The sequence below is a fragment of the Ascaphus truei genome, chromosome 17 (assembly GCF_040206685.1).
Source record: "Ascaphus truei isolate aAscTru1 chromosome 17, aAscTru1.hap1, whole genome shotgun sequence".
NCBI lineage: Eukaryota > Metazoa > Chordata > Amphibia > Anura > Ascaphidae > Ascaphus > Ascaphus truei.
The window spans coordinates 43,437,369-43,457,112 of NC_134499.1; the positions used below are offsets into that span (position 1 = coordinate 43,437,369).

General features: G+C 41.2%; 2 protein-coding genes across 3 annotated transcripts in view; one reads left to right on the forward strand and one right to left on the reverse strand.

Moving 5' to 3' along the window:
• The window catches only part of CFAP92 (cilia and flagella associated protein 92 (putative)), a 94,954-nt gene extending 94,217 nt beyond the window's left edge, over positions 1-737 (forward strand). For both annotated transcript variants that reach the window (XM_075574977.1, XM_075574978.1), the window contains exon 18: positions 246-737. In XM_075574977.1, coding sequence (XP_075431092.1) covers positions 246-438 — 193 coding nt within the window. In that variant the 3' untranslated portion in view covers positions 439-737. The remainder of the gene's footprint in view (positions 1-245) is intronic.
• ACAD9 (acyl-CoA dehydrogenase family member 9) overlaps positions 534-19,744 on the reverse strand; it is a 59,439-nt gene continuing 40,228 nt past the window's right edge. The window contains exons 8-18 of the mRNA XM_075574979.1: positions 19,088-19,161; positions 17,358-17,433; positions 13,295-13,365; positions 11,947-12,066; positions 9,812-9,940; positions 8,392-8,471; positions 6,945-7,071; positions 6,566-6,643; positions 3,745-3,873; positions 2,323-2,395; positions 534-1,198 (exon numbers count right to left, since the gene is read on the reverse strand). Coding sequence (XP_075431094.1) covers positions 1,098-1,198; positions 2,323-2,395; positions 3,745-3,873; positions 6,566-6,643; positions 6,945-7,071; positions 8,392-8,471; positions 9,812-9,940; positions 11,947-12,066; positions 13,295-13,365; positions 17,358-17,433; positions 19,088-19,161 — 1,058 coding nt within the window. The 3' untranslated portion in view covers positions 534-1,097. The remainder of the gene's footprint in view (positions 1,199-2,322; positions 2,396-3,744; positions 3,874-6,565; positions 6,644-6,944; positions 7,072-8,391; positions 8,472-9,811; positions 9,941-11,946; positions 12,067-13,294; positions 13,366-17,357; positions 17,434-19,087; positions 19,162-19,744) is intronic.

Here is a 19,744-nt window from a genome sequence, read left to right on the forward strand (position 1 = left end):
AGCGTCACACACCTCAGTACTGCTTGTAAGGATGGTGCTAAACCCAGCGTCACACCTCAGTACTGCTTGTAAGGATGGTGCTAAACCCAGCGTCACACGTCAGTACTGCTTCTAAGGATGGTGCTAAATCCAGCGTCACACGTCAGTACTGCTTCTAAGGGTGCTCTCTAGAACTTGGGATTGTATTTTGTATCAAGATTTAACTTTTATTCTTACCAGTCTCATTTATTTTATTTTTTTTGCAGGTTATATTCCTCTGAGCATTCATTAATTTACAAGAGAGGAATAAAGGATTTAAATGAAGAAGACAGAAATGCTTTCCTCATGATGAAGCGAGACACAGCCGAAGACCAAGAACGACGCACCATAAAGGTCCATGACACAAGCAACATTATAAAAAACAAAACATACAATGGTTTTTTTCTTAACATTAAATGAGTAATCTGGTTCATTATTGAATGTTACTCTTATCTGCAATTTTTGGGGTGTACGGTATGTTTTTTTGCGGTTTCAACCATCATTGGAAGGCATGGTTTGTTATTATTTGGTATACTTTATTTCAGCAGAAATCACAAGAAAGAAAAAAAAAATATATATATTTGGTGTACAAAAAAGTCTGAACCCTTACACCTAAAGTATAGTTTGCCCAATTACACCATTGTGCGTGTTCCTGAGATGCATTTGTACGTTAAATGATGTAACCGTAATGCCAAATATTAAAAAATATTAATACTTAAGTGGCTAGTATATTTGCTTACACATAAGAAATAAAATGGCATATTCAGATAGCGGAGTGCAACAGAAACGTATATTAACTTATTTTCTCAATGTAGTTAAACCGCTATAGAAATCAAACAAGGCACTTATATGATGGGAAATGAATTCGGTTTTTTTAAAGTGTATTATTACTACAGTAGAACATTTTAGAAAACAATTGTACAAAATTAGGTTATACAAGTTTAGTAATTATCCATAAATTAGGCAAAACTTGAATCGTTTGCATATGATATATACTTTAAATGTATCCACGTTCCACATTCCTTTTGTACACATGTTTCAGTCTGAATGCAGTCTTGTAATGGCTTAATGTACACGTTTTAGAATGTCCTATCCAGTGGGTGAGCACAAGTGTAGCCTCTCTTCTCCAGGACATGTTTTGCTATTTTTCGAATACTATCATCCAGATTTGCGGGAGAATCTATAGTAAAAAGACAAAGCACAGGTTTAATCCACATAGTTTGATATGAATTACATTTGTAATAAACAGGACAAACGTGAGTGAGAATGTAAGACTGAAATAGACTTCTACACAGCAAGGTGAAAACACAATATTGGTTAATGTGCATATTGCTTATTTTCTAATATTTAGGAGTATATACAATTCTTTGATCAAATGCCTTGCCAACTTTTTAATTAAAAGTTTTAGTAACACTGAATTTAGATTTGTACAAAAGATCCTTTTGTAATGGGTAATGTTACATTGCTGGTATCTTTTTAGCTATTTGATAAAGCTGCACCATATTAAAAAATATTGGCCATTCACCAGACATCGTGGCGCCCAGCGGGGGATATCCTGCCAGCCGGGCAAGCCGTTGCCGAGCTCCTGATGGTAGGCGCTGCTCCCATTATTCTGTCCATATTTCCTTACAAGTCCTTTAACTTGCCTCCGCCCTGCCTCCAGCCCTGATTGGCCAATGCAGATGAGCAGTCGCTTCCCGATTGGTTCCTGTGCAGCATCTGCACTACGATTGGTCACCGCCCTGTCTACCATGATTTCCTATGGCAGCTGGAAATCTATGTAAGGGGAACCTGATCAGCATTCCACTAAGCAGTGTGCTCGGAGGGTGTGCCAGAGACACCCGAAACAGAGGATGGGAACCTATCTGAGCAGGAGATTTGCTCCTGTGCTGCGGGACCGAGTTGCCGGAGAAGCAGAGAGGAGGACTTTTGAGCAGGTGATTTGAAAGTGCTCAGCCGCGAATTGCACAGAAAGGTCTGCATGGTCCCTACCCCCAAGGGAGTGGAAGCAAACCACGGGTAAGCCTTGGACGTGGCACCTAGGGTCCCCCCAGTATTCCCTGTTTTGGCATGTGCAAGCTCTGATGGTGATTTTGTGTCATACTTGTTGGCTCTAGCCAGAGTAACCTTTACAGAACTGCTTTGTCCTGTCTGGTGTCTTGACCCCGGTGTTAAAAGTTCACATGATCACTGTTACGGGAGACCAGAACTTAAGACCATGATTAGTGTACCACAAGAATGGCACACAACTCTATATACTGCAACAACTTCCTCTAGAAAAGTTATTTCTTCTATATCACTTACGTTTTCCCAGTTGAGCCATGAGGTAATTATTCTTGAAATAAGCTTCAGAGCAAAACATGTTTGCAAGCAGCACCTAATCAGACAAAAAAGTAAATACATGGAACATTGGACACAATGTAACTAGGACACACTTGTGCCCTATCCCACACCTCACACATTTTAATCCATCCTAATTCCTTGATAGCTGCTCCCCTCACTCCCTGTGGTGTTATTCCGGTTCCCTAGCAGTTACAGCAACACATAGGCATGCTCTAACCCAGCGGTGCGCAAACTGGGGGGCGCGACCCACAGGGGGGGCGAGAGACTGCCGACGGGGGGGGCGCGGGGTTTACAGAGGCTCCGCGCGCTTCCCGAAGGCACATAAATGAAGTGCCGGGGGAGCTGCAGAGCCTCTGTAAACCTAACTTACCGTGGCTCCGGCGGCTTCCTCCCTGCGTCGTCATGGCAACGCGGCGTCAAAATGACGCTGCGAGGTCATGTGACGTCACGTTGCTATGGCAACGTGACGTCATTACGCCGGTAAGTTGGGGTATGGGGGCGCGGGAGTGAGGGGACAGCCGGCAGGGGGGCGCAGGGAAAAAAGTTTGCGCCCCCTGCTCTAACCTACAGGAGGCGTATCACTCTTACACAGCAACACACCAAATATATATCTATCTATAACAAAACAGAGCCTGGAGCATGCATAAACAAGCAAAATATATCTCAGAAAAAGTCTATGAAAAGTACTGTGGCTCACAGTGCTGCACACGGAGGAACCGGGCTCGTCCTTACAGCTCAATAATGACACACACACGGCCGTTTTCCGACATTCACCGCCACTGATTAACATGGGACTTCCCGACGCTGTCACTCTCCGGCACTACTTTCCGGAACCCATTCCTTTGAATAACCGAGGACCGACCGACCGACCGACCGCACGCACGCACGCACGCACGCACGCACGCACGCACACACACACACACACACGCGCTCATTCCCACTACGTTGTAATATTATGTTGCGTGCTGCTGTGACGCGCTATGTACCTGGATAGTGCAATATAAATAAAGATATACATATACACACACTTCAGAGTTTGTATTTTGTAGTGTCCCAAAAAGCCTTATTATTGCATATGAATGTTCGTATTAATGTAGTTCCACACTTGGTGGACTAATAACAGCAATGATATGCCTTATCTGCAAACCATGTGGGCTTAATTTGCCAAGTGGTGACATGCTCAAGAACGCCCTTCCAGCACCAGGAGAAGTGTTATGGAATCGCCCAGCTAGATTCTGAATCGGGTGTAAGATACCTTTTATGGCATAAATACACATTCTGTAAGTGAGCAAAACTGCATAATATCCCTATAGCACATAGATGCATCACCAAGGAAATTGCACTCACCCCAATAAACAATTAAATAAGTACATTTGTGCTTACTTCATGGTCATGATTGGATAGACCGATGCTGATGGATCGACTAGCTCTGGAAACTACAGCTGTCATTGCGTACAGATTAATAAGTATATCTGCTACTCTCTTCAAGGCCAGCTGCTCATCCACTATAGTCTACCAAAAAACATTGAAAAGGAAAACATGTTAAATATTCTGCAATTGATAAATAGACTGGTAGGCATGAAGGATTTTACAGAAGTGTATACTGTGTCTTTGCATATTTCTTAATAAAAGTTAATTGTCAAGGAAAGTAATCACAAAAATAATTCCGGATCAGGCACACACGTACTGATACAGCCACGAGTAATAGAACAGTTACCTGGGAAATTCTGGGAGATTCTGGGGCAGTCTCACAGTAAATGCCTCAACATTTCTGTGAGATTCATTATGGCCCATCGGATTGACACTGCGGGGGTCCCTGCAGTACCATTCAAACTGAATCAAACTGAATGGGACTGCAGGGACCCCCCGCTGTGTCAATCCAATGGGCCATTAAGAATCTCACAGAAATGTTGAGGCATTTACTGTGAGACTGCCCCAGAATTTCCCAGGGAAGAGTTCCAATACTTATGGCTGCATCTATATATGGTATTTAACCTTTGGAAGTATACCGAACAGCATCACTTATACATTACAGTGTAAGTTATTGTTTTGATTTTCTGTCCTGGAGTTGACCTTTTTCAATAACAACCGTTCAATGTATACACATCAGCGCTTTTCAACAGGACGCAATACAATTTGTTTTTATGTATACATCTAAAAGATACGATCATATTTCTAAATTCTGTAAGCATTTAGAGCAAAGAAGGGTGGGTAGCCGTGGTATCATAAAAGGTATCATACCAGCTACTCCCTCTCTTGCTACTGTAAGCATTTAGAATATCTGGAGCAATTATTGCAATTACCTTAACGTCACTTTCTCAAACAAAGTCATTTTAGACAAAGTGCTTGAGCAACTGCAATTAAATTAGCCGGAGAACACAGTCCAAGACCAACAAGCTGAAGATCCCCAATGTACATTCTTTAACACTTTGGGCGCCCTGTGGATGTAGCTACGTCATGTGGTCTCACTATCCAGGGTCCCCGTGAGTTAGAGCTGGGTCCTAAAGGCCCTGCTCGTTTATCTGGGGGAGATCGCGCTCTGCGCTGTACAGGACGCGATTCCTCTCCTGGTTCCATCATCAGTGACGGAGCGGTCATGTGATTGCAATTTCCACAGCCCCTCCGGCACTCAAGGGGTTAAATACCCATTAGTGAAGCCACCACAGGAAATCCCAAATGCAACCAACCAAACTCCAGTTGGCAAGATCGAAATAGTTTACGGTTTTGCATTATTCCCTACATTTCATATGAAATATTTAGTGCAAAAAGGCACATAACAATACTAACACAACACGTTTACAAACTTGTCACTACACAGAAATAAAGCATGGCAACCCAGCGCCTAGAGGTTGTGCAAAAATAAATGAAAACATTCCGACCTTGTCCCTACAGAACATTACTAACAAGTTAATAATTTTTGGTTGCCACAATAAAATTGCATTTTAAATGCATGTTACAGCATAACTAATTAGTTTGTATTTTTACTTCTTAAAAAAAATAAATACAAACAAAGCAGTAATTGCTGATCACGGAGAACTAGAGAAAAATTGTTGTAGGGGTGAAACATGCATTGGTATAAATAGTGCACTGTGTCAAAGCAGAGTATATGCAGGTATACAAATGTCCGTTTCAGCTAATTCAAGGAATTGCAAAGTATTTAAAAAATAAATATATTGAGAACTCAATCAATCTGCACAGAACAGAAGTTTGGATAACAAAGGGAATATAGGTCCAGAAGGGTTTTACAATTTCACTTTAATATCTTGTTTCTTAGACAGTGATTTTTATGGATTCATCAAAGATTCATTTAAAGATTTTGCATAATTCTTGAAATTGAATGTCCTGCCAGGATGCATGTGCCCCTTAAATTCAAATGATGAGATCTAATCTTAATTATATAGAAATGGTGGTATTAATAGTATCATTTTATTTAATATCATATCCACTTTTAATTAAAACACTCATATCACCAACCTTAGCCTTACCGGCCTCATTGTAAAAGATGATAAATAAATATTGTACCAAAAAACTTTACTCCATCTTCCGGCCAAAAGTTTAAACTTAACGTACCAGACCAACATCCGCCTTAGTCAAGAGTTTAACTCCAAACCATAAAACTATGACAACCAACAAATTATTGTATTTAATAATATATATTTTTATTATTATTTTTATTTAGTATCAACATAACAAGAAACATATAAAAAATAAAACAATTAAAATTACATAAATAAATCTTAAAATAAAACCTGCAAATTAAACAACTAAACTGAAATAAAACAAAAGGGAAGGAGGACGACGAATGTAAGATTTACATAATAACATCTAACTACCAAAGCTCCCCTCTTTATACTCTCCTGGCTTCCCCATTAGCACAAAACAGCCCAGACCAGCGCTACTAAACCTGCCTCAGCAACCTCCGATGGCGCGTCTCACCAAAAAACCCCAAAAAACCCACTGAGATCAAATCTTAAAAGGTGCCCTTTAAAAACTACAGTGCGACCAGCGTCCTCGCGGACAAGCTGTCCTGTGGCCAAAGAACAAGGTTCTGCACAGAATGTGAGTTTATATTAACAATCTCTTCTTATCTATGGGTCTAAATGAAACAGGGCCTTTTCCCACAAAAAAAACTATTTTATCAACAGTAAACCAATCTAATAATTTAATCTGGGAAAAGAGAAATAAGCAATGACGTTGTGCTTACCTTGCCAAACCTGTACAACAAGCTTTCTACTGCAGAGCCAAAATAATAAATATTCTGCTCAAGTTTTTTTGTACTTTCCTGTGAATAAAAAGGGTACATCCATAAGATTCCTAGACATAATGAGAATAACAATATATACTGAAATACAGGGAGGTTAATGTATGCCGTAAAAGGGATAATCCTATCCCAAATACTGACAAGTGTTATATGGATTTGTTTTATTTAATACAAGCTTTAACATTCCAGACAAACAAAAGCATAAAAATAAATATACTGGAAAATGTCTTTTATTAGAAAGTTAAATAATATATGGACTATACAGTATGGTGTTTTCATATTGCTTATGAAACGTGTAAAGGAGCAAACGATTCGCATTTACCTCTAGGCTCGGATGAACAACTCCATCTTTTCCAGTCAATCCTAAATTGACATTTCTGCCAATGCTGTCTCGAAGTTTTTTAGAAACCATTTCCAGTACAACACCAATGTTACCCTTCTTCATTTCTCTGGAAATCATCAGCAAAGATATTTTAGCCAAATACTTTGCAGGTATGTGAGATATAAAAGCCATACAAAATTACATCTAAAAAATGTTATCTTTATATTGTATGTATGTCTATATAGTGCCATTAATGTACATAGCGCTTCACAGCAGTAATATACATGACAATCATATAAATAACACATAAAGGGGAGAAGTGCTTCAGACATAAAAGTAACTTATGAAAATGAGTACCTGCTACGAGGAGCTTACAGTCTAATTGGTTGGTAGGAATAACGTACAGAGACAGTAGGAGGGTGTTCTGGTAAGTGCGTCTGCAAGGGGCCAAGCTTTATGTATGAGGTGTTAATTATCAGCCATGGAGCTACTCATATGCTTCCTTCCTCCAGAGAAGGTAGTCATCTGATACTAACTGTGTCGACTGATATCAGAAATCAGTTAGGGTGCAGAGTATTGCACCTCCTGGCTTCTGTTACCCCTGGGGTAGCACCAACCTGTGATTTTCTCACTGTCAGATAATGCTGGGTGAGGCACGAGTAGGATGACAGGTATGTACTTATACCCTTAGTAATGAATTTCAAGGCACTTCAACCTCATAGCTCCAGCGTTATAAAGGACAGTAGTAGGGGATGCCTTTTTAATGGGACCAACAGAATATATTTTAAAGACCTTTTCAATAGCAATACTCTTCCTCAGGTTGAGCAGTACTAATCTAAAAAGAGAGCAAGGCTCTTAAACGGTTGTCCTTGAAATATGTTCCGTTGATAAACAGGACTAACATGGCTCCCAAAGCCTAGATCGGGAATCATATCATAAGACAAAGATCACCAGCCCTTCTGAAGAATGAATCAGTAACAGGGCTAGACACTATACTCGTCTCCACGCCCAGAATGTGGGGGAAAGTGGGGGCGACGTGCAGAGCTGAGAGAACGCTGTATTGAAGGGCGCCAATTCGGTAAGCAGAACCGTGATTACCAACTTCTGCAGTGGCCCAGACCGTGGATGAACAGCTTCCCACAGCAGCCACGTGCAGGTAAGAGAAATTGTATGCGCACGATTAGGGCTCACAAAATGTAAGTAAGAATTATATGCCAAATATTAGCAAACACGAGCAGATTGTCAGTAAGCCGGGGCAATTAGTGCGAGGTCATTATCGGTCTTTAACGATCATGTTAATGGATTACATTTTAATGAATAATCCATTAACAGTGCTAGGCAGAATAATTTTTGGGTGAATATATGTCAAAGATTTCTACATGAAATTAGGAGATCTAGATATATTTTACTTACTTGTTCTTATCTAATTGCATGAAAAATAACTTACTTAATTTTTCCAGTCAAAATCTTCCCTGCGTACTGCATTCCCGTCAGAGCAATATACATACGGAGAATTTCATTTGTCCCCTGAAATAGAAAATACATAAAAAGACTCATCGTACATAACTAATAGATTTGTAAATATTTAGCTTTTATCTGACATTATACTCAACATCTTAAACCAAAAATATTTGACTATTGGGGTATTTGTTGTTTAAATAATGATATTCTTTATCATCTATCGCCCCTAAAGCCCCACCTTCCGCTAGCAACTTCTCTAAGATTTTTTGGAAGCCGATTGTTGGACGCTTCCTAGAATCTTATATGTAGACGTATCCCCCAAAATACGATTGGCCTCACTCATATAGTAGTCCCTAGACAGAACTACTATTCTTCCACCTTTATCTGCTTGTTTAATTACAAGCTGTTTACTAGACTATAATTCTAAAATTGCTTAATATTCCTTTTTATTTAAATTATACATTTTCTTATTGCAATTTTTTTGTTGTAATTCTTCATAATCTTTGGTGACCAGCTGAAAAAGTGTTCCCAGATAGTTGCCTTTGCAGTGTTTAGGAACAAAATGTGGATTTTTACTTGAGACCTGAGGGTTGGTAAAGTGCTACATTTTTTATCAAGGATAAAGCACCGTGTTGTGTGAAACGCGTAGGAGGGCCCACACCTCCTTGTTTGTCATGTGTGATAGACAATAAATATTTTTCTATTTCTGTACACCTGTCTCCCTGGGCAGTGCGCTGCTTTGTGCATTTATTTGGGAGTTGCAATAATGCTGTAGATTTCACAAATTGCAATATTTATGCAACACAATCCTCAGGTAGAGGCGTTCAACAAAAGACTTTGGCAAAAGCTCCTTTCAATATTCATAAAGAACATCCTATTGAATTCCTACAGTTTTAACATTATTTGCTTCTATGTCTAATCAACAAAATTATATGGTCCAAAATAAGCACCTGTAATATATTTGGATTCTCAGAGAGTGATGTCCTCCACCAGCTTTAGAGATTATATGAAAGCATCGGAGACATTTAGGGAACAAATTACTTGAAAATATAATGGCGCTCATCAAATTCTCTATTGCCACCAGATTAATAAGTGTCCTCTTTTCTTGTCTGTTGGTATTCATGTCATTTGCAGATATGAGAGTCCATTAAAGTTCATATTTCAGGAGCCCGATAATAAACGGACTAAGACAAGGAGCTAATAAAACAAATCATACAGGAAGATCCCTTTCAGGCATAGTTTCTTTTTGCAGTTTAATCCATAACATCGTAAAATACTTTTGTCTACAAATTCATGCTGTCCCAAAAATGAGTTATGCGCATCAGGTCACCATGCAGATTAATCCCCCGCTCATGCACACAGTTCCCCCGACTAAGGCAATGAAAGGGAAACACGTTTACACTTACCTCAAAAATGAGGAGAATTCTGGTATCTCGGAGATAACGTTCGTATGGGTAATCCTTCATGTAGCCCAAGCCTCCAAGGATCTGCAAGGCCTCACTTACACAAAGCCATGCACCTTCAGAACTAAACACCTGTCGGAACAATAAACCGACATCTCTATTATTTCCTTTCATAGTCAGTCAGGATGGCATATAAATACTCAAACACTATATAAACATCCGCAAATGTTATATTTGTCCAGTGACCTAAAACCAAGACTCTATAATCCTTACATTAGTTGTGTGTTACATTCTGTAAATTAGGTGGATGCATTAATCCAAAGACAAAATGTGATGTTTTCCATTAAAAAGTACAAATGTAATGAATTTGCGACGAAGCACACATGCCCATATATACTAAGCAGTGCTATTCCACAAGCCATATTCTGGCATCAGAAGACATCTGATGGCCCATTCACATGAAAGGGGCCTACAACATGCAACCCCACAGTCGGACAGTTGAATTTCTAAGGGGTCTTGGAGTACGGAAGTCTTTGTCAATCAAGTGTTTTATTGACCCTTAGCATACATACCCTGTCCTTATTACAGAGCTGCAGTGTGTAATGTTTGTGTGTATCACAGGCTACAGAGTGTGTAATGTTTGTGTGTGTCACAGGCTGCAGTGTGTGTAATGCTTGTATGTATCACAGGCTGCAGTGTGTGTAATGCTTGTATGTATCACAGGCTGCAGTGTGTGTAATGCTTGTATGTATCACAGGCTGCAGAGATTGGTGTTTCTTGTGGTACGAGTACAAGAAAAACATAGAACTGTGCTAGAAGGGAAGGGGTTCTCGCATTATCCGCAGCCTTCAGTATCCAACCAAGCCGGTATCAACCAGCATCAAACTAATAAGAAAGGGACTAGGTTGAAGACGACAATTTGCAGCTATCGGAACAGTGGATTAAACTAAATTCTGTGGCAGATTGTGTGATATTAATTGCAACTGCAAAATTGATCATTTTAAAAGCTCATTTTTCTTCTTACAATCTTATTTTTCATCCAACCACACAGTGAAGCCTGGAAATGAATGTGCTGTCATTATCTAACCTACTGCAAAAATAAATAGACTACAGGGCTAACTCAACCAGCCATAGCATACGCAGTGAGCCATTTAAAGCTAATTAAACCATATGTCCCCTTTAAGTTATTTCTACTCCTCACATGGGTCAATTCTTTAATGGATTTTAGCTCAGTCATCCAGGGTACATATTTCCTTGTAACTCATTCAGAAAAGGGAACATAATGTTGACCATTTAAGCACAAAGTAGGAATTCAAATAAATGCACAGAAAACAATTATGTGCTTGCTTGATTTTTCTGCGTTCTACATATTGAGATTCAAATGATAGTAATAATTCCAATGAAACATTTTTCTTCAAAATGAGGAAAGCATTAATTCATCTAAATTAAAGATAGAAAAGTGAAACATTGCTCTGTTGCCTTGTATAATTTAATCAACTGAAGTGAACATACTGCAGAATAAAAATCTGTTTCCAAAAAGTTAAATCAATACGATTATAACCGCTTGAATGCACCTGTCAGACAGTTTGAAAACGTAATTTTTTTTTTTAAAGGTGCAATCCCACATAGCCAGCAGCAAAAAATAACCTGTAAACAATGTAACTATCGAATTGGCTTTCTTAACCAATCTAAACCTGGAAAAAGCAAAGACTTGGCTGTTTTATTTTTCTGGAAATTACAAATGACATTTTTTAAGGGCCTCTGATAGGGTGATCAGATGATAGGATAGGGTGATCAGATGTCCCGGTTTAGCTGAGACTGTTTAGCAAACTAACTTTACAAAGGAATTAAAAATATTTATCAGATTTATGTTTAAAAAAAAAATAAAAAAATACCACCTCACTGATCACCCAGATTTGCAGTGTTTCTGATGATCTGGCACAGAACCCATATGACATACCAGGCCTGTGCTCATTTTCTAGGGGGTGATTGGGCTAACCGCCCGAGAGAGCGGTTACACCGTTACCCTGGTCAGTCACGCCGTGTGATCACTCCTGGAGCATGACTTGGAGGTTAAACGCATTGCCAAGAATACACTTTGGTCCTAGGAGGGAACGACCCTTCCAAGTAATAGTTACCTTAACCATTGCTGCTTCAATGGAGCAATCTGGTAATCCAGGTCTGTCCATCATTGCAGCCGTCATGTAAGCCATACTTTCCATTACATACACTTTCTCAGCCAGAATAGCAAATTTCTCCTACAATACAAAACCAGTGCGTGAAACTATTTTAACATGACATATTACTCTACAATTAAAGCTAAAATAAAACCAAGGCAGAAATGTAAAGCGTACAGTACAGTAGTTGAATGATGTAGACATTTCTATCAAAAGACCTTATACAATCTTTACAACCAAAATGGAGATGAAAGAAACATTTGGCTTAAGTGACAGATGAGATATTCATTGATCCGATTTGTAAAATGGAGCACAAACTCCAACAACTCCCTCCTAAAAACAAGCACTTGGCCAAGAAGCCATGTGGCCACATCTATTAATATCATTTTGATATGGTTGTACTTTTAATATAAATATATGCTTGTATTTAACAAAAGGACACCTTGTTACTTTTAGTAATAGGGACTCTCTCGTATCTCCCAAGTGCTTTGAATTAGAAAACACGGTACATTTGCAATAGACTACATCAGAAAGTTTTGTTCCAATTTCATATCCCTGCATCAAGAATCACAGATTAGGGGCCATATTCGCTAAATAAATACTATTCTACAACACTCCTTCGGGGCTGTAAGGTCCTTCACATTCACTTGAACGGACAGTGAAGGGGCACATGTACTGAGCCATACTATGTCCGCATGGAGAAGCACGGCTTTGTCGATGTGGCTCGAACCTCTTTCAAGATTACAAATTGAAAAGATAGCAAACACAAATGCTTTCGAATTGTTCTGCGATCAGACAAACTTTGTTTTTTGTAGGAATGAATTTATTTTGTTCAAAAGAACGTACAAATTGTGCATTTAGTAGGGCTTCAAAGAAATAAAGCTTCTCACATGCCAATTACAGGTCATGAAAAAGTCGTCCGACAACTATTTTTATCCCTAAAATCTGTTTCTGGCCATTGATTCTCCTTGAAACATTGCATCAGCAAAACTACCGGAGCCGTTTCCTCATTAACCAGCATCAATAAAATCAGCTCACTTTCCATTCACAGTTTAGTGCGACTGACAACAGATTGAGTTTAAATATATATATATATATATATATATATATATATATATTAAAAAAAAAAAAGAATAAACTAATACAATGTCTACACAGCAATGTATAATGCCAAGATATGCCAGACTTTCCATTACAGTGTGCATCATAAATAAAAAGCATAACTAGTGTCAAAATCTGTGATGTGTAATTTAATATTGTGCAGAATTCTTTCAGACACGACAAAGGGAATGCAGAGAGTTCCACTTACCTGAATTAACTCGAAATCACTAAGCCTTTTATTGAACTGTTTTCTTGTGCATGCATATTCTGCGGTCATTTCTAGAAATAAAGAGACATGGAAATATTTATGGAGTAAAGAAGGTAACAAAACTGCCTTCCCTTTAAATGTATTTTCAACATAGGCGTTGCCAACTGAAATGCCTCCTACTTGACCATCATAAATATGGTTACACATAGGTTTGGGAGAGCAAATACAAGGGTTAATGGTTTAGTATCAAAAGGTCAAAAGAGTGTACACTAGTATCTGATTTATTTTCTGTATCCATGTTTCTAGTCAGCAGCACTCCTGGCTATTGGTGTACAGAGAACCATACAAACTATACGTTACAAACGGTTACATACGCCTAGAACATACATTATCTCTTACAGGGCATGGAATGTCTTGTATATAATGTATAACCCTGCTCACTTAATGCAACTATGTATTTGTCATCATAACTCGGTGCCAAGGACAGATTTAAAAACGAGGCACAACGCTAAATGTATTACTTCCTGGTAAAACATTTTATCAATAAATAAACTGGAAACTAGGTCTTGATCTCAGAGTTTTGCTCCATGGAATATGACGTAGGGGTCATCCATGAGACCGTAACGTACAGGGTTAGTGTAGGACCTGCCCAATAGGGGTTTGCTATGACGTGGCAGGCAAGCTTCGCATCTTATGTTAGCAGTAGCTCAGCGGCATAGGAGACAGCAGCGCAGTGGACCCACTCAAGCAGTGATTACGGACGTTGGGCATGACTTCCAGTCAGTCCTAACTTCCATGTTAGGACCACCAGGGTGGGCTCCTGCCGCGCTGCCGCCTCCTCCGCACTGCCTCTGACACAGACTCATGCCCCCGCATCACAGGTAGAGACTGGGGAGTGGGTCCCTACCAGGACGGGCTGCAGGCAACTATCCCACGGGCCGCACTTTGCCCACCCGAGCAAGTTGCCATGCTTTGGTACAAATGCGGGATACCGTTAAGGCATTGCATCTAGCGGCATACAGGCATTTCGTAATGCGTTAGGAGCTCGAGAAAGCGCCATTCAGGTCTGAAACGTCACTGATGAACTGCATAAAATAACCTGATTTTACTTATTGGAGTGTCCCGGGGACTCCCATAGTGTGTGCACACACACACACACACACACACACACACACACACACACACACACACACACACACACTTTTAACGTTGTTGGCATCTGATTATCCCTCTAAGAAGTGGAAGATGCATCTTACCACCCAGATCAGTTTTCCCTCCCAAATGGAGCACCTGGGGAAGCAGGAAACTGGTTTGGGATGTTACGCTGAAATCAACAATGACCTTGAGAGATCTGTAAAGTTCTTTGTCTGAGATGCGATTGTTCACTCATCAAGGTGAGAAAGAAGCCATAACTCAAAAAGACTCGCTTTAAATCACGTATGAAGTTTGCGAAAAAGCATATAGATGATACTGTAGACAGGTCAAAAAAGGTTTTGTGGTCAGACTAGACAAATGTAACTTTTAGGTCTAAATTCCAAGCGTTACGTCTGGCGCCATCCCAACACTGCACATCACCCAATCAACACCATCCCAACACTGCACATCACCCAATCAACACCATCCCAACACTGCACATCACCCAATCAACACCATCCCAACACTGCACATCACCCAATCAACACCATCCCAACACTGCACATCACCCAATCAACACCATCCCAACACTGCACATCACCCAATCAACACCATCCCAACACTGCACATCACCCAATCAACACCATCCCAACACTGCACATCACCCAATCAACACCATCCCAACACTGCACATCACCCAATCAACACCATCCCAACACTGCACATCACCCAATCAACACTGCACATCACCCAATCAACACCATCCCAACACTGCACATCACCCAATCAACACCATCCCAACTGTCAGGCATGGTGGTGGCAACATGTTATAGGGATGCTTCTCTTCAGCAAGGACTGGAGAGCTTGCAGAGATAGAGAGAATGAATGGTGTACAGTACAGGCAGTCCTCGGTTATCCGACACAATGCGTTACTCAAAGTGGCGTTGGATAGCGAAACGTTGTAAATCAAAACACGTTTTTATATAGAAACACTGTTTAAATGAAAGGTTCCGTTCCTGAAGGCATTTTTAACACTAAAATACATCAAATATTTTATGCAAACAATAACATATGCAGCACACACATACATTATATAGTGTACTAGCTGATATACCCGCCGTTGCCCGGAGGCAGGGAGGGGACGGGGGGCGTGAAAGGCAGGGAGGGCATGGGGGGGGGGGTGAAAGGCAGGGGGGGGGGCGTCAAAGTCAGGGGGGGGGGCGTCAAAGGCAGGGGGGGGCGTCAAAGGCAGGGGGGGGGCGTCAAAGGCATGGATTCCTCCCCCTGCATTTCCGCACCTGGCACCATGCCGCGCTCCTCGGCCTGCCAGTGGTTCTCTCCCCCCTCGTGGCCTCCGGCGACTCCCGGTGGCACAAAGGAGCTATTGCGCGGCCGCAACTCCCTGCCGCCCTCCTCCTACTCCTCGGGGATGTTGACCGGGGTAGCGGCGTGTGGGGGTGGGGGGTGAGCCGTAGTGAGCGTGCTCTGGGCGGTGGGGGGAAGTGGTTGAGCGCCGGGGAGCGGGGGTCCTTCCAGAGGCTGCCTGCCCACTGCCTGTCCCCCCGCCGGGGAGGGAAGTGAGCGCCGGGGAGGGAGGGAGGGAAGTGAGCGCCGTGGAGGGAGGGAAGTGAGCGCTGGGGAGGGAGGGAAGTGAGCGCCGGGGAGGGAGGTGAGTCCTTCCGGGCGCCGCCATCTTAGGCACTCGGTGCCGCGAGGCAGCTGCAGGAGGAAGGGGGTCCTTCCGGGCGCCGCCATCTTAGCCACTCGGCGAGGCTGCCAGCCCACTACCTGTTCCCCCGCCGGGGAGGGAAGTGAGCGCCAGGGAGGGAGGGAAGTGAGCGCCGGGAGGGAGGCGAGTGTGATGGGGGGGAGAGAGGAGAGAGAGAGAGGAGAGAGAAGAGAAAGAACAGAGAGTGTGTGTGTGTGTGTGTGTGTGTGTGTGTGTGTGTGTGTGGCCGGCTGAGGGGGAAGAGAGTGGCAGTTGGGTGACGTCAGAGCCACCAATCTGATTGGCCAGAGGCTGAGGACCAAATCAGATTCACCGCAGATAGCACTAACCTTTCGATTTTATATATTAAGATATACTATATTATATATATAATATAACATAATAAATAATATATTATATAGTATAATATAATATTATATAGTATAATATAATATTATATAGTATAATATAATATTATATAGTATAATATAATACACACATACACATAAACAATGTTGCAAAGCGTCGTAAGAGCTTTGGATAAGCCGTTTTGGCGTTGTATAAATGAACATAGGTATGCATTGCATAGCGTTGGATAAGCCATTCGTTGTAAAACGAGGACTGCCTGTACAGGGGAATCCTTGAGGGAAACCTGTTTGAGTTCAGCCAAGACTCTGAAACTGGGGAGTACATGCACATTTCAACAGGACAATGACCTGATGCACAAAGCAAACCCACACTGGAGTGGTTAAACAAGAAGATAATTCATGTTCTTGAGTGGCCAGTCAAAGTCCTGACTTGAAACCAATCAAACATCTATAGCGAGACTTGAAGATTGCAGACGATCAACAATCCCCAACAAGCGCTGGACGCATTGTGAAAAAAAAATAATAGAGACCTATCCAAAAATACTCATGGCAGTAATTACTGCAAACGCTGCTTCTACCCAGTACTGACTTAAGGGGCTGAATACTTATGCAACCAGTAAATGTAATTTTACATTTCCTTTGCTGACATGTAACCTCCTCCACATAGAACAGTATTCAGTTTAACCACTACAGCTTTGTAGCTTAGAATTAAAAAAAAAAAAAGTTTGTTTGAAAAACTGTACATACATTTGTAATTCAACCAAATGTGACATTATTGAAGGGGTGGATACTTCTGTGAACCACGGTATATACATATATACGCACATATGTTTCAAAATAACCACATACCTACCAATCAATTTTTTAATCATCCCAGCAGATGCGCTGCCCATGCTGAATCTTCCACTGTTAAGAATATTCATTGCTACCTGAAAATGAGATACATTGAATTTACATTGTTAAAAGAAATGCCAACATCTATATCAATTCACTGGAGAACATACATTATTATTCCTACAAAACAGTGGGAAAAGCCTCAATCACCCCACAGAAAACATTATACTTTGTATCCTGTAAACCAAATGCTATGTTTTCCTTTTCAGGTCAACAGACTTCATTTATCAACGCATGCTAATCTGTTTGACTAATGATGGCATCATAATTGCTCTAGTAACATGGAACAAAAGAACAAAATAATATACCTGTAGATTTGGTCTTATCGCAATAGAAACTAGATAAAGATTCTCGAATACTGTCCATGGGATGTGTTTTCCATAGACATGTTCGGTTAAATGGAGGCGATTGGTGCCTTTTTAAAAAAACAATTCACATAAAGTATACGTATTTAACATTTCTATTTTTTACTTCCCATTAAACGTGCCAGTGCTATTCGAGCTTACGTGGGTCCTAGGAGGGACTGCCCCAGTAACACAGGCTTTGGTGCTCATCTTAATTCAACTGGAATCATAAAATCTTTAAAAATTGGGGTTGTGTATGGAACACAATAGACCATGTCCAAAAAAAACAAACAAAAAAAAGAGGGAATATGTTCCTATAATGCACCAATTACAAAATGTATTAAACACACAAAACATTACAGGAACAGCTTGTCTTCTGTTTTTGGTTCGCTAATCTTCAGCAATATGCTCCTTCACTAGGCATAAAAATGAACGCGTATTCAATAACATCACAATCAGCTGATCAGATAGCAAAGGCAGTTTATGGCATTTGGCTGCTTTGGAGTTTTTCTGAGTAAGTTCCTTAGAGTTATGGAGGCGTGTTCCATTAATGATTATCTAGCCACGTCATGCGTTGGAAAAAATGTCTCCCTTGTCCATGAAGGGTTTGTTAAAGCATTGCAAAGACACATTAGTGAACTACAGAAACCTCTATTTCGGAGGGATGGAGGGGGGGGTTGGACAGGAAAGAGAGAGAGGGGAGGGGGGTTGGACGGGAAAGAGGGGAGGTTGGGCGGGGAAGAGAGATGAGGGGGTTGGGCGGGAAAGAGAGAAGGGGGGTTGGGCGGGAAAGAGAGAAGGGGTGTTGGGTGGGAAAGAGAGAAGGGGGGTTGGGTGGGAAAGAGAGAAGGGGTGTTGGGTGGGAAAGAGAGAAGGGGTGTTGGGTGGGAAAGAGAGAAGGGGTGTTGGGTGGGAAAGAGAGAAGGGGTGTTGGGTGGGAAAGAGAGAAGGGGTGTTGGGTGGGAAAGAGAGAAGGGGTGTTGGGTGGGAAAGAGAGAAGGGGTGTTGGGTGGGAAAGAGAGAAGGGGTGTTGGGTGGGAAAGAGAGAATGGGTGTTGGGTGGGAAAGAGAGAAGGGGTGTTGGCTGGGAAAGAGAAGGGTGGTTGGATGGGAAAGAGAGGGGGGGTTGGATGGGAGAGAGGGGGGGGTTGGGTGGGAAAGAGAGAGAGGGGATGTGCAGGTAAGAAAGAGGGTGGTTAGGCAGGAAAGAAGGAGAGAATTGGGGAGAGCAATATCAGTGACATATACACTATTAATTAGGAAAGCTCAAGGAAAAAAAAAAAGTATATACACGTAGGCTGTAACGACCATTTTTCCCCCCTCTGTTTTAGTAACTAGAACTTACCTTAAACCCACCTCCAACTTCTCCAATTACATTCTCCACAGGTACCTTTGTATTTTCAAAATAGACTTCACAAGCTTTATATAAAGAAAAAAAGAAAAAAGAAAGAAAGAGAGAAAGAGAGAGAGAGAGAGAGAGAGAGAGAGAGAGAGAGAGAGGTGGAATATAGACAAATTAATTAATGGCCTTATTAAAAGCTGCAAAACGTGATTTCTAAATGTTTACAGTCATTGCTGTTTGCCTACATGCAATAAAATGGGATGGCATTTAACACTGGTTGATTGCAAGTCAAATAGTGGTCTGCTCTTGAGCAACAACTTATTTTACAGATTATACCTATAGATTTGTCCTGGAGAGGCCACCGTAGGTACTTTTGCTGTTGAACAACATATGTATGTGCTAGAAATCTGCCAGACGCTCACTACGCCAGACGTTATCAACGTCTCCAGAGGACTACAGGTCTACAGAAGGGAAGACTGTTATCCACTCGGCCCGCCCCCGGATACCATTTACGGAGATCCAGGAGGAGAACCCACTACCCCTTTCTGATGGCATCAACATATCCCAGAGAACGGGAGTTTAAAACCTGCAAAATTCAACGCAAATCTCTGGTAACGTAGACCATCAAAGGGAGAAGAGCGGGAATTATCCTGAGTGCTA